This window comes from Onychostoma macrolepis, chromosome 01 (genome assembly GCF_012432095.1).
Source record: "Onychostoma macrolepis isolate SWU-2019 chromosome 01, ASM1243209v1, whole genome shotgun sequence".
In the NCBI taxonomy this organism is placed as follows: domain Eukaryota; kingdom Metazoa; phylum Chordata; class Actinopteri; order Cypriniformes; family Cyprinidae; genus Onychostoma; species Onychostoma macrolepis.
Window position 1 is genome coordinate 11,383,174 of NC_081155.1, and position 14,455 is coordinate 11,397,628.

The 14,455-nt window shown below is 37.5% G+C and overlaps 1 protein-coding gene across 2 annotated transcripts in view; it reads left to right on the forward strand.

Moving 5' to 3' along the window:
* The window catches only part of pkd1a (polycystic kidney disease 1a), a 112,796-nt gene that overhangs the window by 31,171 nt on the left and 67,170 nt on the right, over nucleotides 1-14,455 (forward strand). Inside the window, exons 6-9 of one of the 2 annotated variants that reach the window (XM_058776508.1) lie at nucleotides 3,327-3,607; nucleotides 5,565-5,958; nucleotides 8,055-8,232; nucleotides 13,696-13,910. In XM_058776508.1, the coding sequence (XP_058632491.1) occupies nucleotides 3,327-3,607; nucleotides 5,565-5,958; nucleotides 8,055-8,232; nucleotides 13,696-13,910 (1,068 nt within the window). Of the gene's footprint in view, nucleotides 1-3,326; nucleotides 3,608-5,564; nucleotides 5,959-8,054; nucleotides 8,233-13,695; nucleotides 13,911-14,455 lie in introns of those variants that run through there. The other variant, XM_058776513.1, reaches the window with a different exon arrangement.

Consider the following 14,455-nt stretch of genomic DNA (forward strand, 5'->3'; position numbering starts at 1 on the left):
GGTTGTCATTTGCCCAATTAAACACGCACTTAATAAAATCATGTGACAGTGTGCAGCATGCTGCAGTTTGAAATGTTTGTTGAATTAGTGTATTAATTAATAATGCTATATACTGCCTGCTATTTTTAAAATAGTATGTGATACTGTATACAACAAAAAATGCACTGCAAAAAATTTAAATCAGCATGCAATTTTAATTTAATTTATTTAAAAGTGGCAGTATAATGAAATTTTATTTAAAAATAGGGGGTCAAATTAAGTTGCATTGTAGGATACAGTACACAGCACGGTGTGCTCTATAGAACACATTTTTGAAAATGATGTAGGTCATTGAGATATTTTATGCATACTGTACACAGTACAGTCCAAACTAATTAATGAGTTGACAATAACAGTTTCTTAATTGATTCTCATTTTGATTAACTGATATCTGAAGAATATTGGAAGCAAATGAAACCGGAAGCCTTACAAATGGCCATGCGCCCTCACTTACATTAAAAATAAGGTGGATAAATGGCAATAAGCTTCGTACTTTTCTACTTTTGATATGAAACAAACTCTAGGCTTTCAAAGTTTGCCCATAAATAGCGTTTTGGCACTCTTTAATGTGGTGTGATAGATCACTTTAACTGCCTTTAGTTGAAGCGGCAGTGTGGAGCAAAAGTGAACCGATCATCTCTTCTTTGATACTAGTTACAGCATGAAATAAACATGAATAAACATCAGAAGGTATGTTAAAAAAAACAGTACAACTACTGAAATGTATCATGTCTCATGGAATCACTCAATCGATGTTTCAACCGCAGAAAGATGTCAGTAATACAGCTTGTAAACAATGTCACGTAATGTTTTACCTCAGGAAAGCATTCTGTGGCTATAAACTTGACAACTAGCTAAAAAAAAAAACTCTAGAAAGAGCATTTTGATAAATATATGCACTATATTACATATTCATTATATTTTTAATGTTCTGCAATTTTTAATGTATATTTTAATAAATCCGTCCTGAAAACAAGTTTTTATGACAGCCACTGTTTAAATGTTTATATTTCCAAAAACAAAACAAAAAAATTAGAACAATTAGAATGGAAACAATTCTTTCATTAAAGAAAACTCCCTTAAGTACAATTTAAATGTTTGTATACAAATCAGTTGTTCATTTTAACCTTTAATATATCTAAACTAGCGCGGGGCAACGATTAATCGCGGTTAATCGCATCCAAAATAAAAGTTTTTGTTCACATAATATACAGTATCTCACAGAAGTGAGTTCACCCCTCACATTTTTGTAAATATTTTATTATATCTTTTCATGTGACAACACTGAAGAAATGACACTTTGCTACAATGTAAAGTAGTGAGTGTACAGCTTGTATAACAGTGTAAATTTGCTGTCCCCTCAAAATAACTCAACACACAGCCATTAATGTCTAAACCGCTGGCTACAAAAGTGAGTACACCCCTAAGTGAAAATGTCCAAATTGGGCCCAATTAGCCATTTTCTCTCCCCGGTGTCATGTGACTCATTAGTGTTGCAAGGTCTCAGGTGTGAATGGGTGAAATTTGGTGTTATCGCTCTAACTCTCTCATACTGGTCACTGGAAGTTCAACATGGCACCTCATGGCAAAGAACTCTCTGAGGATCTGAAAAAAATAATTGTTTCTCTACATAAAGATGGTGTAGGCTATAAGAAGATTGCCAAGACCCTGAAACTGAGCTGCAGCACGGTGGCCAAGACCGTACAGTGGTTTAACAGGACAGGTTCCAATCAGAACAGGCCTCGCCATGGTCGACCAAAGAAGTTGAGTGCACGTGCTCAGCGTCACATCCAGAGGTTGTGTTTGAGAAATAGACGTATGAGTGCTGCCAGCATTGCTGCAGAGGTTGAAGGGGTGGGGGGTCAGCCTGTCAGTGCTCAGACCATACGCTGCACACTGCATCAAATTGGTCTGCATGGCTGTCTTCCCAGAAGGAAGCCTCTTCTAAAGATGATGCACAACAGAAGCCCGCAAACAGTTTGCTGAAGACAAGCAGACTAAGGACATGGATTACTGGAACCATGTCCTGTAGTCTGATGAGACCAAGATAAACTTATTTGGTTCAGATGGTGTCAAGCAGTGTGGCGGCAACCAGGTGAGGAGTACAAAGACAAGTGTCTCTTGCCTACAGTCAAGCGTGGTGGTGGGAGTGTCATGGTCTGGGGCTGCATGAGTGCTGCCGGCACTGGGGAGCTACAGTTCATTGAGGGAACCATGAATGCCAACATGTACTGTGACATACTGAAGCAGAGCATGATCCCCTCCCTTCGGAGACTGGGCCGCAGGGCAGTATTCCAACATGATAACGACCCCAAACACTTGTTAAAGAAGCTGAGGGTAAAGGTGATGGACTGGCCAAGCATGTCTCCAGACCTAAACCCTATTGAGCATCTGTGGGGCATCCTCAAACGGAAGGTGGAGGAGCGCAAGGTCTCTAACATACACCAGCTCCGTGATGTCGTCATGGAGGAGTGGAAGAGGACTCCAGTGGCAACCTGTGAAGCTCTGGTGAACTCCGTGCCCAAGAGGGTTAAGGCAGTGCTGGAAAATAATGGTGGCCACACAAAATATTGACACTTTGGGCCCAATTTGGACATTTTCACTTAGGGGTGTACTCACTTTTGTGGCCAGCGGTTTAGACATTAATGGCTGTGTGTTGAGTTATTTTGAGGGGATGGCAAATTTACACTATTATACAAGCTGTACACTCACTACTTTACATTGTAGCAAAGTGTAATTTCTTCAGTGTTGTCACATGAAAAGATATAATAAAATATTTACAAAAATGTGAGGGGTGTACTCACTTCTGTGAGATACTGTATGTGTGCGTACTGTGTATATTTATTATGTATATATAAACACACACACATACATGTATATATTTAAGAAAAATGTTTTGTTTATATATTAAATTTATTTATATACAATATAAATACATACATGTAAATATTTTCAAAATATATACTGTATGTGTGTGTCTTTATATATACATATATACATATATACACAGTACGCACACATATATTATATAAACAAAAACTACTATTTTGGATGCGATTAATCACGATTAATCATTGCCCAGCACTAATCCAAACGAATCGATATCAAATCAAATCACAAGCTAGTGAATCATGAAATCGAATTGAATCATTAAATGTGTCAATACTCTTTACCTGTTGACCTTTATTTGTTTGTTAGCTCACACCAAATGGAAACTTTCTAGAAACTGGGACATTTATTTCAGAGCTTTGAATTGGCTGTTGTCGTCTCGCTCTGTCATCTCTCAGGCCTGACGTACGCGGGCTGTCTGCAGGACGAGGAGCATGCAGCAGGTGTAGAGCTGGTCATCTTCTCCTCCTCCACTCCTGGTCCGTTCTCGCGTGAGGAATGCAACTCCAAATGCTTCCACGAGAACCAGCGCTACGGCGGTCTGGGTCAGCAGAGAGAGTGTCTGTGCAGCACCAACTCCGAGCCCAACCACATCAGCGAGTCCCAGTGTTCGGCCGCGTGCTCGGACCCGCTGGTCATGAAGGAGTGCCGCTGGACTGTGGCGCAGGACGTGTTTCAGGTCCGTGTGAAGACATTCAGATTGTTACCTTGATTTAGAGTTGATTAGTCATGTGGTTACTGACATAAGGGGCCCTCATACACCCGGCGCAATGTGACGCCAGGCACGACGCAAGTGTTTTTTCCTTGTTTCAGCCCAACACTGTTATCATTTTCACGTCCAGCGCGATGTTGGTTAAATAGCAAATGCACTTGCGCCCATCTGCTCTCCCATGGGCGTGCTGGTCTGAAAACCAGGTGTGTTCAGGTGCATTGTTGGCACATTGCTATTTTGAGGCAACTGAAAACGATTGCACCATTGACCAACTGAAACCTGGTCTAAAGTTAGGGTGGCCTTATGTGCCATTCATACGGGACACGTCCTGGCCAGGATTTTAATATTGCCTAAAACATCCAAAGTAGTTTGACCAATAACATGCAAGTATTGTACATAATCGAGCAATCGTGGCGCTGTGCGTGAGAAGGTGAGATCTACAGAGAACTATCAAAGTGATGCAAATATGCGCTCGTTTGACTTGAAGCGTCACTGCACACCAATCAAAAAAGACACCAAGGTAGGCGCGAGAGCAATTCGACTCTCTATAGCTCTCATGAATGTCACACAACGATCTACCTGCACAGTGCAAACAGCCAAAACCTGGATATTTTAGGCAATATAGAAATCCTGGCAAGGACGCGTCCCGTAAAAATGGCCTGTATGGTCACCCTATCTAAAGTCAACGGTGCAGTATTTTTTTTTATAACCATGCCTACACTCTTCTTATTACACACGCAGGGACACGCAGCAGCACACAAACATGCCAAATATTAAAAATGAAAGGATTACGATGTAAAAGAGCATTATTGTGTACACTTTAACCTCTTGCATGTTTCTCTGGAGAAGTATTCAGTCTTTCTCTGCTCTTGCAAAATCCGCCATGGTGCAAGCGCAACTGACTTTTAAAGGGAAAGGCAGATGAGACTCTGATTGGTTTATTCATTGCACATTATGCCCAAAACATACCCATGGCTCATTAAGAGAATAGGTACAACCCTTTTAGACCATGCCTCGGGTGCGCTGACCGTTTTTCCCGTCATTAGACTAGCAAAAGTGGATTCGGACACACCCTATGTGCACCCACGCCATGCGCTTCAGACCATGCTCCTAAATCATTAAAATAGGGCCTTATAGTAATATTGGTTTAGATGAGCTCACATATGGGCTGAATCCAAATTCATATACCATTTGCTTTATATAGTTTTTCTGATTATAATTAATGCATTTCTGATCATGGTACACTATAAATATTGCACTAAAATACTGGATTGTGTACTATTCCTGGTGGACTTTTTTAAAAGTATAACCATGCATACTTTCTGGGTGTAATATTACCCATAATGCATTGTGCTTTAGAATGTGAGAACTGGTTCTAATTTAGAACTTACTCAATTTATAAAACTTCCTGGAACCTAAATAATAATACAAAGAAAGCATATTTGTGTTTTGATGTTCTCAAAGGTTGCACAAAACAACAAATAGCATGACTGCTCTAGTGAGCTAATGATTCTTTTGACTGATTCATTAAAAAGAATTGACTCAATAAGACAAGAATCAGTCAAAAGTTTATATTCAGTAATATTTATTTATAATTAAAGAAGTTACTTTTATTCAGCAAGGACACATTCAATTAAAAGTAATAGTAAAAACATTTATAATGGTACAAAAGTCTTCTATTTCAAATAAATGCTATTCTTTTGAACTTTCTATTCATTGAAGAAATGTTAGAGTGATTTCTGAAGGATCATGTGAAAGGTGAAAATTCAGCTTTGCATCACAGGAATAAATTATATTTTACAATATATTCACATAGAAAGCAGTTATTTTAAACTGTAATAATATTTCACTGTATTATTGTTTTTACTAAAAAATGTTGAAGTCTAGTGTGTCATAGTAGTTTGAACATGCTCTCCGTCCACAGGTGAATTTCTCCGCCTCTCTTCCTTCTCGTCGTGTGTCCGTTCATTCAGAGGCTGTCCTGTCTGTGGCCTCGTCCGTCTTCCCTGCCTCTTTCTCATGGGACTTTGGTGACCTTTCACCCCGGATCAACACCTCTACACCCAACACCACAGCGAGGCATAAGTACGGTGTCCCGGGATGGTACCAGGCTCAAGTGAGTCTCTCAGCGGGTCACCAGGAGATCGTGGCGCAGGGGAACGTGAGCGTGGAACTGCCCCCTCGATTCGAGCTCCACTGCCCCGAACTCATAGTAGCCAATCAGAGCCTGGAGGAGGTGGTTTCTCTGGTCAACTGGGGCGGAGTGGGTGTAACCGTGGACTGGAGGATCAGGAAGGATGGGAGAGAGATAGCAAGAGGTACAAGACAAAAACATACACTCTGTTCTAAGACCAAATATATACAAACATATTAGAATGATTTCTGAAGTGACACTGAAGACTGGAGTAATGATGCTGAAAATTTAGCTTTGATCACAACAATAAATTACATTTTTAATTATATTTACATAGATAACAGTTATTTTAAATTGTAATAATATTTCACAATATAACTGTTTTTACTGTATTTTTGTAAATGCAGCCTTGATGAGAAGAAGAAACTTCTTTCAGAAACATTTACTGACCCTAAATATTATATGTGACCCTGGACCACAAAACTAGTCATAAGGGTCAATCATTTATAGATCAAAGCTGAATAAATAAGCTTTCCATTGATGTGTGGTTTGTTAGGTTATGGCAATATTTGGCCGAGTTACAACTATTTGAAAATCTGGGGGTGCAAAAAATTAAAATATTGAGAAAATCGCATTTAAAGTTGTCCAATTAGCAATGCATATTACTAATCAAAAATTAAGTTTTTATATATTTTTATGATAGGAAATTTACAAAATATCTTCATGGAACATGATCTTTACTTAATATTCTAATGATTTTTGGTATAAAAGAAGACTCTATAATTTTGACCCAATGTATTTTTTGGCTATTGCCACAAATATATTATATTATATTAATAAAGCATTAGAAATTGGTTGTTTATTCAAAAGTATCCAAACATAATTGGTCTAAAAAGGCCATTGATTTTGTTAGTATGTTTTAGCTGAAACAATTTTTTTCCCTGTGATTTCAGCTAAATAAACACAATTTATGATACTGTTGTCATCGGATATTATATTGAGTAAAATAAATTTTAATTAGATTAATCTACTTTAATCTGCAGTTTATTAGCACTGAATGAAATACAATTCATACAAAACATTTTTCTGCAATTTTCACTATACTCATGTCACATATTATGTCTCAGCTGTAGCATAATGATTTGAAACACCTGAATTTTTGTCAGGAATGTGCCTTAAAATGCTGTCTGGATAGGCAGCTCACTACTGTACGTACAATCGCATACAAACAGGCACAGTCTTCACAGGCACGGTTATGTCAGGACGGCTCAGATATAACACGCTCTGAAATGACTCTCTCTTAAAATATCCTGCTTTTCCTGATCTTTCAAACGTCCCATCTCTTACACAAAGCATGGCTGTCCCTGTCGTGCGATGGCATGTGAAGATTCTCTCGTTTGTTTATCAGCCCTGCAGAGATATGTCCATCATTGTTTGCTTTGAGTGAACAGATAAGAGCGCACGGTGCTGATCCCAAGAGAAGCGACGGGAAGAAAACGGGTTGCAGAAGCAGGGCTGAGCAGAGGAAATCTTTACTGATTTACTTACGGCAGGAAAAACAATGCCTAATGCAACTTACCATAGACAATAAACACGCTTATCAGCTTTTAAAACATTTTGTTGTTGACATCCGATTACATTCGTCTGTCATTTGGTAGAAGCTCATGAAATTAGATGTCAGCATGAAAAAGTTGTACGAGATCATCAAAAACCATGAATGAAACTAATTCTTAATATGACCCAGATGACATTTAGTGTAGGTTAATGACCTATAAAATTACTTACCCATAAAAGTTAATAATAAATAAACAGTGTTTTGTACAGTGAGTTATTGGCGTTTTTGTTGTTGCACTGAAATCTCAGTGGTATGATGATATGCATTTTATGCTCATGTTTTTATATTTCCTTCAGCATGTTTAGCATATAATATTTGCCCTTGTTTGTTAACGTTAATATTAATTATGAATTAATCATTTATATGTGAAATTTCCCAATCATCCAGTTAAACTCAGCCAATTAAAATGATTTCTATTATATTATAAATATATTCAAATTAATTATTGGAAAACATTTTTAGATTGAAATGTAAAATTTCACAATATTACTGTATTTTTAATCCAATAAATGCAGCTTTGTTGAAATTTTATGTGCTTCTTCCAAAAACATATTTATTAAATACTTTCAAAACCATGTTCATTATATTATATTATATTATTGCTGTTTAGAATTGGACAATTGTTCTAAATGATATTTCTGAAGTCAAACTTTCTGGCCCTTTAGCGGAGCCGCTGTGTTTGCCAGATGCGATCCATCACGCTGACTCATCCCGCTGTTTCCTGTTGGTGTCGGAAGAAGTCAGCTGGTCAGACGCTCGGCGGAATTGTTCAGCCCGTGGGGGGGAGCTCGCCGTGGTGCATTCCCAAACCGTCCGGGACCTTCTGGCCCCTCGAATCACACAGTGAGTCGGAAACTCTAGAACTGCTAGAAATGCTTTTCAGCTGTTGTTCCGAAACATCTGTAGGCATTTATTCTAAATTCCAAAATTCTAATTTTGGAATTCCAAAATCCAAAATCTATTATCTTGTGACTTTGTATTGGAGGATTCTTTGGATGTGTTGATGGCTTTCATGTGATTTACTCGTGTGTTCAAATTCCATCTGCAGCCGAAATGACACATTTCACCCTTAAATAATATCTGAAGGTCACATCAGTCGTCTCATAAAGATGCTGAGTTAAGTTACTTCCGCTGCCAGTGCAACATTTTCCATTGAGACCTGTGCCACTTTTGAACCCCACTCACTTTGTCTACATTCTCATCGAGTCCTCTAGAATTTGACTCTGAAACAGCAGCAGGGCACCATGGGAAATGCCTTTTAAAGTAAGTCTCAGTGCTGCCCAGTTCATGACCTGCAGCAAAAGGGCTGAAAATGTGTGAGTTCCTCACAGGAACAGACAGAAAGGGCAGAACGTTCACAGCCAAAGTGCAGACGCAGACTTGATGAAAGCTCACAAGGAGACCAAAAAATGTGTCTCATTAGAATATTGGACGTGTGAAACCATTACAGACATACAGCAAAAAAAGTTCACTTGAAAAGCAAAATGATATAAGGTATTAAATCTTGCTTTTTGGGGGAAACAAGTTTTTACCTAAAACAAGAAAAATACCTGCCAACAAAGTAAGAAAAAAAAAAAATCTTATTTTCTCTTTGAATTAAATTTATTTTTCTAACCCCTATTTTTTTCTTCTTTTAAAAGTATAGTTTTTCATGGAAACCGATTTGCAGAAATGTAGCATTTCATCACTTGCTCACCAATGGATCCTCTGCAGTGAATGGGTGCCGTCAGAATGAGAGTCCAAACAGCTGATAAAAACATCACAATTATCCACACCACTCCAGTCCATCAATTAATGTCTTTTCAAGTGAAAATTTGCGTGTTTGTAAGAAACAAATCTATTATTTTTGAATTTCAAACCATTACTTCTGGCCAAAATAGTCTATAGTCCGTAATAACACTTCCTCCAGTGAAAAAGTCCATCTCCTGTTGTCCTCCCACATCGAAATCCACCCACATATATGTTTAGATATGTTTTGGGCTGTTTTTTCTTGTAAACGGTGCTTGATCTGTGCATATTTCTCTCCTGCTTGAGAAGAGACCACTTTTTCAGTGGAGAAAGCAATATTATGGGCTTATATTTTAGCCAGAAGCAACGGTTTGAAATGAAAAATGTCTTTTATCAGTTGTTTGGACTCACATTCTGACGGCACCCATTCACTGCAGAGGATCCATTGCTGAGCAAGTGATGTAATGCTACATTTCTGCAAATCGGTTTTGATGAAGAAACAAACTCATCTACATCTTGGATGACCTGAGGAAGAGTAAATTTCCAGCAAACTTTCTTTCTTTGTTTTCCCCCAAGCATAAACACACTTAATCTTTTAATTTTCAGAAACTTTTTTCAGAAACTTTTTTCAGAAACTTTTCAGAGACTGTATCAAATGTATCTTGATTTAAAACGTTTTGATGTTTCTACTAGAAAAGACAAAAATACTGAGTAAGAAATCCATTTTCTTGTAATGCACGGCCTTTGTTTCAGCATGTAATGTAATTCATGCACATAATGAACATTTCTGCCTTTGTCTGCTTCATCTCGTTTGCTGTTTTCATCTTTTTTCTCTCTTGTTGTTCGGTTGTACGTTGAGCACTTCGTCCCTGTGCACCAGGAGCGAAGAGATCCGTTAATAGCTCATTTTGTTTTCTATAATGAAGCCACATGTTTGCCTTCAGAGATCGAACTGATGTTCGCCCTTAATCTGTGTGTGCTCATCATCTCCCAGAGCTGAGAAATCAAGTTTTTACATCTCTGCTGAGCGTTTAAACTCTAAATCCTGGTTTGTTTTCAGAGTTCGTGGTCGTGAAATAATCGGTATTTATTCCTTTTTCTTGGACAAAAATTCTGACCACCAAGTCTAAATGCATATTGTGTTTCTTAAGTCAAATCACATTTATTTATATAGCGCTTTACTCAATACGAATTGTTTCAAAGCAGCTTCACAGTAATAAGCAGTTGCAAAATTCATCAATTATGAGATGATTGTATTGTCTGAGCGTCTCTATGTCGAATGCGCTACAGCTTTGCCGTAAGCCAGTTTTATATCATGGCAAATGATTTCAAATTGACCGGCTCGTAAACGTCATATTAGAAAAATAGCTCATGTGGACATGATTGGGCTAAATGGGAAGTCCTTTCTGGCGGTGATTATTGTTATTATTCATCAGCAGTGCGCAAAATGTGTAGGACCTAAATTGCACAGTTGATATTCACAATTACAACTTAATTATGACCGATTTGCTTCCTCCTGATTCTTTAATTGACTTTTCCGACTCCGGGAATCATTTCCTACTGGTAGTAATGACATTGTGGAGGTGTTCATGTGTGCTAATCTTGTAAAAACGATCGTGTCGGCGAGGCCTGAAGGCAGCATTAGCTCTGACGTGGACCTGATCTTATGCTGATAGTCAAACGTCTCTGGATTAATTACCTCTGACAGAGCTGCTTCCTTCTCCATCATACTTGAGTCTTAAAATTACAATTCTGATGTTTACAGATATATTATGTTAATAAATATGTAATCTTGATATAAACTTACACTTACAGTCAGAGTTTCAATACTTCACTTGTTTTGACTGAATTTGTTTGTCATGATATTCAAAAATCTTTTGATGTAAAGCTCATTCTTTGAATATTGGAAGTAGTTTTGTAGCATTTTATTTATTTGTTTAAACTTTTTCATGCATTTTAAATGATTTATTACAAACAGTGAACAACAGTTTCCTTGACAATGACAGTGGCCCTGTAGCATAAGGATAGAACAAGGACAGAGAAAGAAAACACACGCACAAAAGAAACATGTCTAGATGCTTATGTATTTATTTTAATATTATCGTTAAATGTTATGTTTTTCTATGATTTTGTAGAATATTTATTTATTTAATTTTTTATTTATTTAAATGTTTTCATGTATTTTTTTAATCATTAAGTATGATTTAAAATTATCTTTATACATTTATTTAAAAGTTGGATCATCATTATGTTTATTTAATAATTATTTGTTATAAAAATATTTATTCATTTTTTATATTTATTTTATATTTATTTATTTATTTAAATGAGGAGTCTAAAAGGAAAAGCATGTTCCTTCTACGCTAGGTTTTAAAAGCATCCCAGGATGCACTTCATATCGCTGGAATCTAGACAAAGAAGGAGCTCAAATATAAGTTTTCTTTTTCTTTTTTTTCTACATCATTACCATGCATTGATTCTGTGTTTTCACAACTTTAAAATGATTATAAAATGTGAAAACTAGAAAAATAAGTATAAGTGTCCGAACTCTCAACCGTGTGTGTGCAACTTTCTTCTTTAGCGATGGAATGCTTACAGGTGTGAACACACACACACACACACACACACACACATACACACACACACACACACACACACACACACACCCACACACACTGTGGTGTTACACATCTGCTGAAACACAGCTGTAGAAATACGTTACACTCCAGGAGGGAGGAGACACCAGTTCTATGTGTTTATGTGTATCTATGCGTGTGTGTGTGTGTGTTTCCTGTCTTCTGTTCCACACCCATCATTAATTTGAGGGCAGAGCTTCCACTGACCAGAGCGAGTGAGAAATAGAGAGACAGAACGAGTGTTGGAGGAAGTGTGTTTTCTATCTGTTAACCTGCTCCAGATGGACCACATACCCCAAACACACACACACACACACACACACACACGCACGCACAATCTTATGTAAGAACGCACAAGTGAACAGACCACTTTTTATTGTTTCTTTTTTGGCGCAAAGAGTCGTGTTTTTGTCCCTCTCTTTCCCTCCTGATTTTTTTTTGTCTTTCATTTGTAGTTCACAGATGTGAGATGTTGGATTCAGCCCGTTAGAACCGTGTGTGTGTGTGTAATAGGCCTGTCAAAGGCTGTGGTGCTACTACTGGCGGTCCGGTCCGGGTGGGACAGTCGTTCTGGGACCCGTGATGACCAGACCCACCCTCTTCATCTGTGAATGTCATGCAGTTAAATAATTATGATAACAGAAAAAATGTTTGACAGTCAAACCAGAAGTATCTACATGGTATTTATTGCCCTTTGTAAGATAATACAAACATAAATTATATGAAAATTAGTTTAGAAATTTGAACGTCTTAATTCTTAATAATATTTCCGAAGTTCCTCTTAACTGCCAATTTCTTCTTATTTTATAAATTAAGAAAAAAGATAAAATAAAAATTAAATGTTTTTAAATTCTTTTAAGTCAAACTCTTCAGAATAATTTCTTAAAGTTAGAATAAACTATACATATTTTAAAGAAAATATTTGAGATTTTTTAAAGAATTCAAGAATCTGAACATTCTTAAGAATACATTACGAAATCATGTGTGGAACTTTATATTTTCACGAATCCAGTCTGGTGTTATTTTAGTATTATTTGTTTTTTATTAATATTTTGAATTAGCTTTTATTTATTTATTTTTTCTGTGTAAGGTCAATTTATTTTTTATTTTAGTTTTATTTATTTCCAGCTACTTCTAGTGCTTCAACTTAATTTTTTTTCAGTCAGTTGCCAAAGCAACATTTTTAATTTTTGTTTAGTTTAAGTTTTTCATCTAATATTTATGTTTTTATTTTATTTCAGCTTTATTTCAGTAAACTAAAAGTTTTACTTGAGTATAATAACCCTGCTTTAAAATGCCTAAAAATATCAAAATGACTAATTTCAAATAATAAATCAAATTGTTCAATACATTTTTGCAGGAATTCTTGGAAAAGATCATAGAGCCGTACACATGTCGTGCGCATGTCTTTATTCTGTGATTTTAATTTTTTTTTTGCACTGGGGCCTATTTGGTCCCGCTTTCCATCACCGTTTTCATGTCTCGTCTGAAGGCAAATGAAACTTCAAAATGATCAGCGTCCCTTCGGGTTCAATAACGCGTCGTTAAGGAGCACATTCCCCTCGGCTGCTGCTTTATTAGGGTTATTGAAGCTCCGAACGCACTGTGCATAATACATTGAGAGCGCATTCGCCTCGCATTAACATCCTGTGTGCGTTTGATTCCAACGGGAAGCTCATGGGAAAGAAAAATCATAGGCGACATCTCTTTAAAATCTCAGTCGCTGCTCCTGGATGGTAATGAGAATAAATGATGAGCGAAAGCAATAGTTGGGCCGGGAGTGATAATTCTGTCATCATTTATTCACGTCATTCTGAATCTGTGGAAAAACAAAAGAAATGTGTTCTGTTCCACTTTTTTAAATGAGCTGTTTGTTTTAGGCCCGCAAGCAGCTCGGGAGTCTGGTTTGTGATGTTGTTGTCTGTGTTTGTGTGTGCTGCAGGGAGCGCGGCGTGTGGTTGGGTTTGAGCGATCAGTACTCTCCCCGTGTCCTGCGCTGGGTGGACGGTTCGGAGGTCCGGACGGGCGAAGAGGGCACGAGGGACCGGGCCACGCTGCAGCCTGGAAAAGTGTGTGTGTCACTGGACGACAGCGGGCAGCCAAGCTCACACTCCTGCACCGCCAAACGAGCGTTTGTCTGCCAGTTCACACGCCAAGGTAAACAACACACCTCTGCACTCTACAGCTGCAGTCTGCATACCATATGTACTGTATGGTATGCATCAGTTGAATTGGTGCATCCTAAATAAATTAAAAAAAAATGCTTGCATGTGCACTGTTTTCAGTGGATTTTATGTGCATCTGCACATGCATTCTTTTTTATTGCCCATAACTTTTTGCAAGGTCAAAAACTCATTTATATTACATCTGAAATGTTGTTATTGTAATTCTCAAATGCAAAGTCTGTCGTCAAAGTATTTCTCTAATTGCCTCCCAGAAATGTCTTGTACGACTGTATTCCCAAACAGCAGCATCCACCTCCGAAAGCAATGACCGCATTCATTGTGTTCGTCTGCTTGCTCTGAGGCGCAAATAATTTATTATATATGAAAATTATTATATTCTCCTACCTTTCTTGGTGATTTATAGTGCCAGTTTATCAGGAAGTGACGATTTTGTTCTGTTTGACTCGCTGGATGGAAACAGTGTTTGTTCGTAAATGTTTTATGCGATATTCCAGTTTTGCGCAAAAGTTAAATTCG